This window comes from Amia ocellicauda, chromosome 19 (assembly GCF_036373705.1).
Source record: "Amia ocellicauda isolate fAmiCal2 chromosome 19, fAmiCal2.hap1, whole genome shotgun sequence".
NCBI lineage: Eukaryota > Metazoa > Chordata > Actinopteri > Amiiformes > Amiidae > Amia > Amia ocellicauda.
Genome location: NC_089868.1, coordinates 8866030 through 8880439, shown reverse-complemented (window position 1 = coordinate 8880439; position 14410 = coordinate 8866030). Strand labels below are relative to the sequence as shown.

At 38.9% G+C, this 14410-nt stretch overlaps 1 protein-coding gene across 2 annotated transcripts in view; it reads left to right on the top strand.

Annotated features, from left to right (window-relative positions):
• Positions 1-14410, top strand: part of rabgap1l (RAB GTPase activating protein 1-like) — a 219621-nt gene that overhangs the window by 95541 nt on the left and 109670 nt on the right. For both annotated transcript variants that reach the window (XM_066692340.1, XM_066692341.1), the window contains exon 14: positions 12847-12960. In XM_066692340.1, coding sequence (XP_066548437.1) covers positions 12847-12960 — 114 coding nt within the window. The remainder of the gene's footprint in view (positions 1-12846; positions 12961-14410) is intronic.

Sequence of the window (14410 nt, the reverse complement as noted above, 5' to 3'; positions counted from 1 at the left end):
TTAACTGCATGTACAGTCAGAATAAATATTTGATATTTTTCCCCCTTTTTTTTTAAATGATTTAGTGGTCATTAATTAGTCAGGAACTTCCCCTTTTGCAGTTAGGAAGACATTTTCTAAGCACTGCAGTCAGGGTCTTCTGTTAAAGCTTAATTTATGAGTAAATACATATTTTAAAACTCTTTAATCCAATCAAATAACATAATTCTGAATTTGCTATTTATATTAACAATAATTTCCAATCACTGAACTATAAGAGGTTGTGTAAAATGAAAGCTAAAAATATATTTTGGTACTCCTGAGAAGGTTAACATTTTCATAAAATTGCCCATTGTTTTGACTGCCTGTTCACATTTGCTACTAATGCATTCAATCAGTTTAAGATTTTATCATTAGATTTGCAATAATAACATTTATAAAGAGTCATTTACTTTAGTCATTAATCACATTCATCAAAATGTATTTCCTAATTGTGTAATATGGTGATTTTTTTATCTTTATGTAAATTGGAAGGTGGGTAGGGTAAATATACTAAAAGATAGTATTTGAATAGTGTGGCATTAATTGCATTATTTATAACGTGTATGTGTCAGTATTTTATACGTGTAAATGCTACATTGCAATACCGTTGAACTCTGCATCAATCTTGATACCCGGACAGTAAACTGGGTTCATTCTAGTTACAGCACAGACAAGTGGGACCTCTTCGATTGCAGAGAGTTTAGTTGTTGTTTTTTGTTTTTTAAAGTGATCCATCAATGGAAAGAGAAGTGGATATGGCACACCAGAGACAATCTGGAGATGGCTGTGATTACTTCTTTTAAGTAGTTAACATTTGACAAACACTCAACCGAGTCTTGGCACGTCACTCAACAACGCTGCTCTCTTTCATGCTGAATTGTGCTGCCAGTTCATGTTTTGCTGGGGGTTTGTAGTTGTCTCAGTGGTTGTTGCGTAAATTGTCAGCAGTCTCTAGGGAGAGGCTGTGGGGTAGAGAGATGGTGCATGTAAAATAAGCTTTTAAAAGTAAATTAGAATAAAATAAATTTGACTTTTTGGATCCTGTTTTGATGTCCACAAGGGCTTCCACTGAGACACTCGAACAAACGGTGTGTACCCAAGCCCTGTGGATTTCATTTGTAATACACCTTCCCCCTCCAGTGCTTGGTGAACTTTAAATAGCAGTGGAAAAGCACTCTCCATAAACCCCACAGTGACACTACATTTAAAAAAAAAAAAAAAATGTGCCTGCTTTATGACACATCTTTAAAAACAGCACCATTTTGAGTGAGAAAGGGAACAATGCCCATCTCTTCAAACAAGTAATCCAGCACTGCAGCAAGTGAACTTTTGCTGTCCAGCTGTTTAATGGACAAAATGCTCTGGTTTCCTCGGCTGATTTATAGTGCAGGATATATAAACAAAACAGCAGTGTTTCTGTTGGAATAGATAGAGAAGCGAGTCATTCATCACACCGGACAGGAATGACAAACAATGCCCCTAACGTTAACATTGGCGGTGTGTTGCGTAACCCTTTAAATTATCCAAAATGCAAATTGTAAAAGGTTGAAACTGACAGAAAAATTGTGGTCTTTCAGGTACTGGCTTATTTAATGTTTTAATTCATGCCTTGCCTGGTTATGTTTCTTACTCCCACAGAATCACGGAAATAGAGATGATCACAGCCAAGGTTGCAGCGCACAGGAGCGCATTGCGAGTCTAAATAAGCATGCAGTGAAACGTGAATAACTATTTTGCTTGTTGAATGGGATTTTTGACCCAGCGCTGTTGGTGTTTTAGAGACCAAGAAACTTTGAAGGTCTTTAATTAAACGCTATACCTGCCTGGTTGTTTAATACATGTTTTCTTTAGCTCTCCAGTAAAGCTGGGCGGACCTGCCGAATCTCTCCCTCAGTATATGGTGACACTGACTTCCAGAACACTGAATGCTCCTAACAAGCACAATGCCATATTACATGTGCTTAAGTGTTTAACCTTCATACAAGACTTATACATACATATAGGGAAAAAAGTATTTGATCCACTGCTGATTTTGTACGTTTGCCCACTGACATAGAAATGATCAGTCTATAATTTTAATGGTAGGTGTATTTTAACAGTGAGAGACAGAATTACATCAAAGAAATCCAGAAAAACGCATTTCAAAAAAGTTATAAATTGATTTGCATGTTAATGAGGGAAATAAGTATTTGATCCCCTATCAATCAGCAAGATTTCTGGCTCCCAGGTGTAACACGTAACTCTCTTAAAGGGAGTGCTCCTAATCTCAGCTCGTTACCTGTATAAAAGACACCTGTCTACAGAAGCAATCAATCAATCAGATTCCAAACTCTCCACCATGGCCAAGACCAAAGAGCTGTCCAAGGATGTCAGGGACAAGATTGTAGACCTACACAAGGCTGGAATGGGCTACAAGACCATCGCCAAGCAGCTTGGTGAGAAGGTGACAACAGTTGGTGCGATTATTCGCAAATGGAAGAAACACAAAATAACTGTCAGTCTTCCTTGGTCTGGGGCTCCATGCAAGATCTCACCTCATGGAGTTTCAATGATCATGAGAACGGTGAGGAATCAGCCCAGAACTACACGGGAGGATCTTGTTAATGATCTCAAGGCAGCTGGGACCATAGTCACCAAGAAAACAATTGGTAACACACTACGCCGTGAAGGACTGAAATCCTGCAGCGCCCGCAAGGTCCCCCTGCTCAAGAAAGCACATGTACAAGCCCGTCTGAAGTTTGCCAACATCTGAATGATTCAGAGGAAAACTGGGTGAAAGTGTTGTGGTCAGATGAGACCAAATTCGAGCTCTTTGGCATCAAATCAACTCGCCGTGTTTGGAGGAGGAGGAATGACCCCAAGAACACCATCCTCCCCGTCAAACTTGGAGGTGGAAACATTATGCTTTGGGGGTGTCTTTCTGCTAAGGGGACAGGACAACTGCACCGCATCAAAGGGACGATGGACGGGGCCATGTACCGTCAAATCTTGGGTGAGAACCTCCTTCCCTCAGCCAGGGCATTGAAAATGGGTCGTGGATGGGTATTCCAGCATGACAATGACCTAAAACACACAGCCAAGGCAACAAAGGAGTGGCTCAAGAAGAAGCACATTAAGGTCCTGGAGTGGCCTAGCCAGTCTCCAGACCTTAATCCCATAGAAAATCTGTGGAGGGAGCTGAAGGTTTGAGTTGCCAAACATCAGCCTCAAACCTTAATGACTTGGAGAGGATCTGCAAAGAGAAGTGGGACAAAATCCCTCCTGAGATGTGTGCAAACCTGGTGGCCAACTACAAGAAACGTCTGACCTCTGTGATTGCCAACAAGGGTTTTGCCACCAAGTACTAAGTCGAAGGGGTCAAATACTTATTTCCCTAATTAACATGCAAATCAATTTATAACTTTTTTGAAATGCGTTTTTCTGGATTTTTTTTGCTGTTATTCTGTCTCTCACTGTTAAAATACACCTACCATTAAAATTATAGACTGATCATTTCTTTGTCAGTGGGCAAACGTACAAAATCAGCAGGGGATCAAATACTTTTTTCCCTCACTGTATATAAAGTACATACATACATGCATTTGTTATGTTTTTCCAGTTCATTCTTACTCTTTTGTGTGAGAGACTTATTGTATAGTAAATGTAGAGAATTCCATTCCTGTACCATGTACAAATGTATTAAAATTTGACTTTGGCTGCTAAGAGCATAGCTCAGTTGTGCATTTATACTTCAAACCTTGCTTGCTTCAAAAAGAAAAAAAGCAAGAAACTATCTTTTGAAGGTTTTTTCCCCTATATGGAAGGTGGATCTGCAAGCACATTACACAGAAAAATAATAAGCAGCAACACACCACGCATCTTTTTTTGTAGTGTTCTCCGGTGATAAGGCCCTGTTGTCATTTCCACAGATGGTGGCGTTAAATCCAGTCTCAACCCCTGGGGTTTGGTTGGCACTCGAAAAATTAGAAAGCGTTAGCTAAAAAAAGATTCCATCATTTTGTTGGCAGAGATATACTGGGGGTGGTGGGTATTTGTGCCTGTCTGATGTCTGCGTCTTTGTGGAAATGGGAAAGCCTGCTTTGGGCCTTTGGAGAATGATGCATTCTTGTACTGTATTACACATTTGCCAGCCCACCTGCAGTGAGCCGAACGTGAGCCCTACAGTTATCTCGGATGAGTTTGTTATTTTAGTTATTTAATATATATAACTCATATTGTTTGGGCACAGGGTGGAGTACAAAGTCCTGACTTGTATCAGTTTGATTTAAAACCTGCAAATCTCAGTCTTGCTGATGTAGTGAAGCTGGCACACGAACTACAGCCTTATTATGAAACAGATATTGTACACAGTGCATTGAATGTTAAAACGGTAATGTATTACTGTTTAATTATCTCACTGATCTGATATATCTATTTATTTTAACTAGCTTTACATTGACACTCAATGGATTTATCTGTAAAGAAGGATGTGATACTTTTTGAGTGCAAAATACTGCGAGGGACCTGGTTTGGTTTGAAAGCCTTAATCTCACGTGCACGAGTTCGGACATTTCCAAGAGAAGCTACATAGATTGTGTTTTGGGCGATGCTTGCTGAACTGAGCCAATCAGTGTGTGGAAAGAGCTAAGGACCTGCTGCAAAGGTGGTGATTAGAGTGGAGGAGGGATGCTAAGCAATGAATGCTGGGAAGTGGTGTCTGTTACCTACTTATGCTTGGGTATAGGGAAGTTAAACATGAGTTTGGGGTCCTCCTTCTGAACTTTATTTTAACACCCAGGTAGGGGTTTAAACCCTATATATATATATATATATATATATATACTCACCTAAAGGATTATTAGGAACACCTGTTCAATTTCTCATTAATGCAATTATCTAACCAACCAATCACATGGCAGTTGCTTCAATGCATTTAGGGGTGTGGTCCTGGTCAAGACAATCTCCTGAACTCCAAACTGAATGTCTGAATGGGAAAGAAAGGTGATTTAAGCAATTTTGAGCGTGGCATGGTTGTTGGTGCCAGACGGGCCGGTCTGAGTATTTCACAATCTGCTCAGTTACTGGGATTTTCACGCACAACCATTTCTAGGGTTTACAAAGAATGGTGTGAAAAGGGAAAAACATCCAGTATGCGGCAGTCCTGTGGGCGAAAATGCCTTGTTGATGCTAGAGGTCAGAGGAGAATGGGCCGACTGATTCAAGTTGATAGAAGAGCAACTTTGACTGGAATAACCATTCGTTACAACCGAGGTATGCAGCAAAGCATTTGTGAAGCCACAACACATACAGGCGGATGGGCTACAACAGCAGAAGACCCCACTGGGTACCACTCATCTCCACTACAAATAGGAAAAAGAGGCTACAATTTGCACAAGCTCACCAAAATTGGACAGTTGAAGACTGGAAAAATGTTGCCTGGTCTGATGAGTCTCGATTTCTGTTGAGACATTCAGATGGTAGAGTCAGAATTTGGCGTAAACAGAATGAGAACATGGATCCATCATGCCTTGTTACCACTGTGCAGGCTGGTGGTGGTGGTGTAATGGTGTGGGGGATGTTTTCTTGGCACACTTTAGGCCCCTTAGTGCCAATTGGGCATCGTTTAAATGCCACGGCCTACCTGAGCATTGTTTCTGACCATGTCCATCCCTTTATGACCACCATGTACCCATCCTCTGATGGCTACTTCCAGCAGGATAATGCACCATGTCACAAAGGTCCAATCATTTCAAATTGGTTTCTTGAACATGACCATGAGTTCACTGTACTAAACTGGCCCCCACAGTCACCAGATCTCAACCCAATAGAGCATCTTTGGGATGTGGTGGAACGGGAGCTTCGTGCCCTGGATGTGCATCCCACAAATCTCCATCAACTGCAAGATGCTATCCTATCAATATGGGCCAACATTTCTAAAGAATGCTTTCAGCACCTTGTTGAATCAATGACACGTAGAATTAAGGCAGTTCTGAAGGCGAAAGGGGGTCAAACACAGTATTAGTATGGTGTTCCTAATAATCCTTTAGGTGAGTGTATATGTTTGGTGTCTTATTCTTCTGCCCACATGTTGTACAGTAACATTAATCCTGGCAGCTTTTAAAATCTGGAAGCAAACAGAAATACATCTGTACCCTCCATAAATATAAAATGATCTGTTTTCACCACAAACAAATTATAAACCCATAGACTTAAACCATTCAGTATACAACTAAAATCAAGCAATCACATGACTGCTGTGTGGTTATCTCCATATTCCTCTCATCTTGCAACATCTGTTGGTCTCTCACAGATTCTCTGAGGTGTCAATATATCGATGTCAGAAACTAAAGATGGAACATTTGATTTACAATGTTTAGAAAGGAAAACCAATAGAAATGAATACAGATGTGACTGAATTTCTCCAATACAGGGAGTGTTTTAGAGAAAGATGGAAAGTCATGTTTTGTTAAGGTTGAGAAGCAGGTGGACAATCCCTCACCCAGTTCTGGCGAGGTGGTCAGTTGACAGACCTTTATATTTGTTTCTGGTGGGTTTTGTTCTGGTTGGAATGACCATACTTTAATTTTAAATGAAACTGTATTATTAATTCTCACATTTTGATCCCCTGTAAAATATGCCAGTGCCATGGCAACATCACAGATAAGTGATGGCACGGTAGGATGCTGTAACCTCTGTTTGCTTAAATTAACAGGGAAAGTCATGACAAATTAACAGAACCATTAGTCAACTGCATGCTGTGACAATTTCTCTTGCATCAGAGTCCGCACAGCTTCATCTGTTTTAGTCTTGATGCAGAAAATAAAATACTTGCTTGTAAAGGAAACTGGGAATGCAAAATATTACTGACAGGAGGATAACCATATCCATCTGGGGTATAATACCTTTGCTTTAGCCCCAACACACCATCACTGAAAACTCTTTCTTGACAGTATTTCAGAAAAAAAAAAAACAGGTTTTAAATAAAAATACTAACTAAGTCTGACTGCAAATTATAAGCCTATAATTGCATCCTTGGCTGCTGGTAGGGAGATAAATGACAAGAATGAAGGTCGTTTTATTTGTCAATGTCACCGGTAGCCTAAGATACAATTAATGGTTTTATAATACACATGTTGATGTAGTGTATTTGTTATAATTAGTTGTAGACATTGACAATAGATTAAAAAAACGAAAAGTTTTAATTAACTGGTTTAGAACTGAAAGGAAATTGCACAGTATTCTATTTACTGTTTGAACATTACATATCTCCACAGGATGGATATATATATATATATATATATATATATATATATATATATATATATATATAATATTTATCTCAGAAGCAACTGGGAAGAATTCAAAACATTGCAATGGATTGGGGATTCTTTCAACAAAATCTACATTGGACTAAAATGTTTTTATTTAAATTGTATTACTATTATTATTTTTACATACCTCTTTACTAACATGGTACTGTGTATACTTATATTATAAAAATACTTTATATTTTCCTCTATAGAATCATGAAGAAAACATTAAAATATATATAAGCTTGGCTCCATGCCTGGCAGAAATATCTTCTGTTTTGCCTTAGCCTTCAGTGTAATTTTCAGGCTGCATTTCCCAGCTTCCATTTAAAATGATGATATCTCTGCTTGTATTAATCTGATGCTGCTAAAACAGAGCTAGTACAACTGCGTAATCTGCCAAATGAAAAAGGTCACAGTTTCGTCTAGACTAGACACCAGCTAAATCAGGAGGGATTGATACTGTTAGTGCAGAAAAGCCCTATTTTATTATTATTATTTTTACACAGGCTATGAGTGAAAGGTTTCTGAAAGGGAATATCCACTGACATTCATGTTACATTACTCTGGCTTATAGACACTTCCTTTTTTTTTTACCTAAAATAAAGTAATAATAACAAAACAAATACTAATAATGAAAAGAAAAAACAGGGTTATGTGTGTGTGCACTTCAAAAGCAATGTGGGATTTGAAGTCTCTTGGAGTGCAAGTAAATGAAAAAACTGGTAGATTTAATTTAACTTGAGTTAGTGTCATATTTGGCCATTAGGATGAGAGTAATAGATTTAATCGGCAAGAACAAAAGGCTGCTCTGGTCCTTTTCCGCTCCTTCTCCTGACACAGATTACAACCGAGTTTGTTGGCAAGACAGGCCGCACCAAATTACTGCTAATTTAGGACTGCGGGGTGCTCTCTCAGTCACGTTCACGTCTCTCTGGTTCACAGGTAATGCAATCACTACTGTCCCTCCGCCTGCCCTCTCTGATCCTCCACCGCCGGCCAACACACTCCAGATCTGTACGGTCTCTCGCCTCCTGCCAGCGTCACCCCAGACTGTGTCCAGCCTGTTCCCTCCTTGCACTCCATGGACCGTAGAATAGCGCTGTGCATTATTCACTGTACTCCTAGTGCATTGTGTATGACACATGCTTCATTTATTGAATTTCAACATAGTTGATTACATTATTTAAACGCCTGCACTGAGCTGTGGGAACACTGACCTTTGGAACTTGATAGGTATCTACACATTGTCTCCACTGTATTTTACTGTAACTTTTGTAGGTCTCCCATGAAAAAGAACAGGAAAACCCACTGTTTCCCTTTCTAGACCAGACTGGGAACCAGCGGTGGCCCGTCATTAGGGGCCAGTGGGGCAGAAACACAGCAGATATGGCAGTCGCGCATGCGCTTTACGAGTTTTTAATGAGTGCAGAAGGGGCACTTTAGCTTCGGCCCTTCGCCTTACTGCATATTAACGTTTCATTTCCCGCTCGTCAGTGAGGTCGCGTTCTTGAAGTGCAGATTTCATCAGTTCTGCGCAGATATGCAGAATTCCAATGATCCCATTGGTGGAGCAGCGCAGATCTGCGCTACCCGAGTTGTGTACTGCTGTGAGTCCTGTACAAACGTGATCACAATGAACGGAGTACATTTCTTGTTAGAAAATTGCTTTTCCTTGTTGTAATTTGAAAACAATATTTAAACCCTACGTTTAGGTCACCATCATGCGACAGATCTTGCTATCACACAAAAGGGAAGGGAAGTTCACAGGGCTTTATAGAATGGTTCAAAGAGAAAACGTGTCTTACGGCAAACGTTATTGGAAAATCGCTTTTTTGTTTTCCTTGTCTTTGTATTCGGGGGAAAGACCGTGTGGACAAACTCTGGCTACAAGGACTTAAAACACTTGTTAGAGAGACCAGGAAAACATGAACGTGTTTATAAAGGGACATACAGAACTGCAGAGTGAGCGGTTAGATTGTATCAGTGTGCAGAGGACTACAGCGCACTCGCTTCTGCGCAGGCAGATGAGACAGCACACATGTATAAAATATAGTTTGCTCTCGGCAAGTGTTATTTTGAATTAATGATTATACAGCTACAGTTTTAGCTATAGAAAAGACAGGGAAGCAAGTGTTTGTATTACAATCGTGGACATATTTGTTTTTGACACATGTATTTGTATTCTACACTATATTCGTATTTGATTTTTTTGTGTTATATGGGTTGTGATATAATCGTTGTTTATAGCATTGCAGCTTTATTAAGTAGAATGTACTTTAAATCTGTATTCTTTAATATGTTACACGTGTTCATAGGTCTTTTCTTGCCCCGCCAGTTCATAAACTCACCGGCCGCCACTGCTGGGAACATAATATGGAAGGTAGAAATACAAATTATATGTCTCTGACAGCTTTCAGACTGAAGATAATTGCAATAAATCAGCTGGAAAAAATAAAATCATTGCTAATCACATGTCCACTGGTGAAAAACAGTGCAAACATTAGCCCTAATAACTTTTTAAACAAGTAGGCAGGAGATACTTGCACAGAGCCACTGGGGTGTGTCCTAATATTATGTTGATTTACAAGTATTGATATAATTGAATCTTCTGTGCCTCCAGCTCATTGTTATTTTTGTCAGTCCGCTGAAAATTAACTCCTGAATCTGCAAAAAATATCAAAGTTCATGCTAAATAAAAATCACAAAGATAGCACAGTGCCATTTCAAATAGAAAAAGAAAGTAACCATTTCGTCTTTGCTGGTAACCCGAGTTTACTGTGTTTCTTGCAGTTCTTCCGTTCCTTCATCCTAACAATCCAGACATTGCAAATCACATACATTGTTTGCATATTAAGTGGATGTTTCGTTGCTACCGGTAGAGGGCAACAAATACAATAAAGCACAGGTAAAGGTGAAAATACAGGGTATGACATTATTATTGTTAACTTTCAGTTTTTTTTTAAACAAAATATTATTATTATTCAGATTATTGTTCAGAACTTCTGATCCTCTTTCTAATGTAAAATAAATCAACCCAGTTTTGCCATTATGAGGGAGGGAGGTTGTTTTACTGTTCAATGTTAATCAGCCTCTAAAGCATTTTGTATCCTAACATTCTGCTGACTGTAGAAGATATAAGATGTCTGCTTTTCTAGATTGAGAGCAGGAATTTCCGATGGCTGTCAGTCAGTGCAGCTGCAGCACTCTGCAATCTGATGTATAAGGTCTACAAATAAGGAGGACCAAGATGCCGAGTTCTTTAGCTTTTAAACTCAAAAAAGATTGTGTTTGTTTGTACCTTCTATGGAAATAGAGATTTTTTATTCTAGACTATCTGGGATGACAGAAATAGAAATCAGACAATAACGCACATCTCATTATACAATGAATAAAAAGCCAATCAAAACAGAATGGCATGTGAGGTAAGGGACCTCCAGCAGATTCCAGTGCCTGCCCTGTTTATCAGCCTGATGGCTCAGCGTCTTTTTCAAAGGCCTGTTATTAATAGAAAAGTTCCCAGGTTGAGTTGTGAATGATGAATATCTGTTTCTCAGACTGCTGTTGGTGGAGAGACTCCCAGGGTGAGCCATCCCTCTGATTTAATATCAGCAGTACACTAAAATAGCTTTCCTTCACGAAGATTAATTACTACAGCCCCAGATTTACACCACGGTGGAAGTAAGCAGGACGAATACAGGAATTCAGACATTTTCCAGAGAGAGAGACAGTTGGCCATGTTCTGAAATCTAGACCAGATTTCCTCTTGTCAATATATCTAACAGATCATAATGAGCTTTTAAAGATCAACAAAGTAAAGCAGAATAAACTGCACATGGGACAGCCCTGCTGCTCTCGATGTTGGCTATTTGAGATAGTTGACGTGCAGAAGCAGATTGATCCTCTTTGAATTGCAGTTATTTCTGATCCATCAAGGCTGTATAGAGGGGTGTTTGTCTCTTTAATCCCACACAGACAGAATTTGTCCTTGGCTCGAAGATGTAAGTAGGCTATGCTTTCATTTAACTTCCAGGATGGGCTTTCCTGCGGCTCAGAAGTTTACTCCTTTAGAAATTACTGATGTATACTACTTTTCTATCTATACTCAGGTTGGCTGTTCAACCTTGCAGATACTTCAGATGGAAATGAAACATATTAGAATTGTTGAAAATGCATGAAACAACTGTCCATTTAAGGTTTCATGGTTGTTCTTACTTTTATATCCATTGGAGTCTCATTACTTCAGTCACCTGACTACCATTTGCAATCATCTTAATCTTGCATTATTATTATTATTATTATTATTATTATTATTATTATTATTATGGTTATGAGTGCAGTTTTGAATATAATGCAAGCTGAAATTGCTGCCAGTCAGAATCAGGTTTATACTTATACTAAAATGCATCGCCTCTTTTCCAATTTATATAACAGAAGGGAATCTCGTCATTGAAATATAGTGCTGATCCCTTTTTCTTTTCTTCAAGCATCTCCAAGCAATTAATTTCTTGCCACAAACCCCAACCCAACACACACACACACACACTACTAAAGAACTCCCCAAACACACACACACACAAAAACACATCCTACATAAGTACACACAAATCCACATTCATGTAAGCCCACTCGTACTTGTGCACACAGTAGCCAACAACAGACTTGCACAGATTGCATACACAAGCAGTTAAGCCAATCCACACACATCCAAAGACAATCACACACACCCTGTCTCCTTCAGCCTCAATAGGTCAGGCTCAATCACTGAGAGAAGAAAAGATGGCACTTCTATTAAACAGAATCGGAGGGAAAATAAAATGACAGCAGGGAAGTAACAGACAGAGCTGGTATTCAGGCTATTCAGAATGTCTTCTCTGTGTTTAGCCTCTCCTATGTCCTGTGCTTTTATCTTCAGCTTGCAGGACTGTTTTCCTGGAATGCTTTCTTGGAAGAGACAAAAAGACAAGAAATCATAATTTCCTACCAGTTTGGTATTCAATTCAGTTAGGTTTCTGATTTATAATGTGGCCCACAGTCTCTTATTAAACAATTTTGTCTCATTTGCACAATTACATGTTTTTATTGTTGCACATATGATGCCTGATTTATGTAGCATCTGCATCCATCCTAAGATCATATACACCTATACCGCACTAAATAAATGCTGATGATGGAGATGATTATAACTATTTATTACAATGCAGAATCCAGTGGCTGATCTGATGCATTTTAGTGTCTGTGTTTGTTTTGTTGTCAGATGAGGGATTCATAAAATATATTACAAAAATAAAATCTGCCAATTATATTACCCCACCAAAGTCTCAAAAATAATCTTTACTCAACCTGGGAGAGCCCCAGAGCGACAACATAAAGCCACCCTCTCACCATTTCCCTCTGTAAGGCTCATTAAATATGTTCAGTCTCGATGAAGACTAGTACTAGTACTCCTCAGCTTAAAGAAAGGTTTATTGCTGCTCATGGTACCGATTCTCCAAATCGGGACACTTCACAGTAGTCTATGCTATTTTTTCTCCAGGACTCTGCCCAGGAGGGAGTGATAACCCGAGATATACACCGCACATTCCCAGCGCACGACTACTTCAAGGACTCTGACGGCGACGGCCAGGACTCTCTGTACAAGATCTGCAAGGTAAGCCTGCTTCATTTCCCCTCCTGATATTGTTAGGTTGCTTCATACAGCTGTACTCCCTGTAAAATCATTGCTGCTCAGTCCTTCTGTGGGAGATTCTTAAACTTATTCTCCACACCAAGCCAATTTCAGTGGCACATTTCAAGTCTGATGTGTGCTTCAGGGTGATATTGAGCGGACTGTAGTTAAGGAGTAGTTTTTACTTGTTTTTTCATGTCATACTTGATTTGTGTCAGATCAAGTATCGTCTTGTGGCTTTTCTTGTTTCTTAGTTTGCAGTATTGCATTGATGTCTTACTCAAAAATGCATTCAATAAAAATGTCAAATGCTGACGTTGAAAGGTCTACTAAGCACTATTTAATAATATTAAAAAATAAAAATAAAAACACCAGCGCTTCGCCTCAGAGGTGCCCCAGATGATGTGAGAGCGTGGCTGCCATGATCATGGTAGTTTTGGTGAAGGTGGTGCTATTTTATAGAAGCAAATTCATTCACTCAGGCTGAAATAGACTGAACCTGGCAACCCACCTCTGGAAGCTGAACCATGCATGACAGACACGAGAGCAAAATCAGACCACATCCAACCCAGAGAGATCTGCTAAACAAATAAATGTCTTGCTAGCTTAATGAAATGTTAAGGATTCCATTTGTTGACTGTGTAAGCTTGATCAAATAAATATCGAGTCATTTCACTGTCAGATGGCTAGCTAATAACGATTCAAAGCAAGACATCGTGTAAAGTAGCTAAACACATTGTTTTCATTTTTTTCTCATATAAAACTTTGAACGAATTATCTAGCTTTTAAAAAACAATGCTGCTCTGGAATGTCAGTCATGAGCACATCAGATAATATATTATAACTCAAGTGTTATTTGCATTGCCTCCATTTGTTTCTATTTGATGGTGCCCCTGTCTGCATGCTAAAATAGCTAAATGGTGCTTGAAGTAGAAGTAGTAATGTTAATAGTAGTAATGTAATTTTGTAATTTTAGGTGTCTTTAGAGCAGGCAAACACACTCTCTCCCACTTCCCAGACTACTTGCACAAGTTACCTGTATTTGAATTGTTAAAAGAGTATATGTATCTATATGTATATGTATTATATGTATCTATAAACTGCTCCCCTGAGATTGAATACAAAATAAGCAGTTTTTTTTTTTTTAACCTAATCACAACACCACTGCTTGAGTAATATGACCTGCTCTTTCATATAATTTCATATAATTGCAGGTTATGCATATTACTTTTATTAGAATGACACTGGAAGGCTGAATAGAGCAGATTATAAAAAGAAGCAGAAAACTGATTTGCTACTATATCAGGGAATGATAGTGAGTAACCCTTCTTGCAGTTCAATTTGCAAAAAAAGAAAAAAAGCAACTACAAAAACAATGCATTATTTATATAATCCAATAACAAGATTGACACCGAGTACAAATAGTTATTTA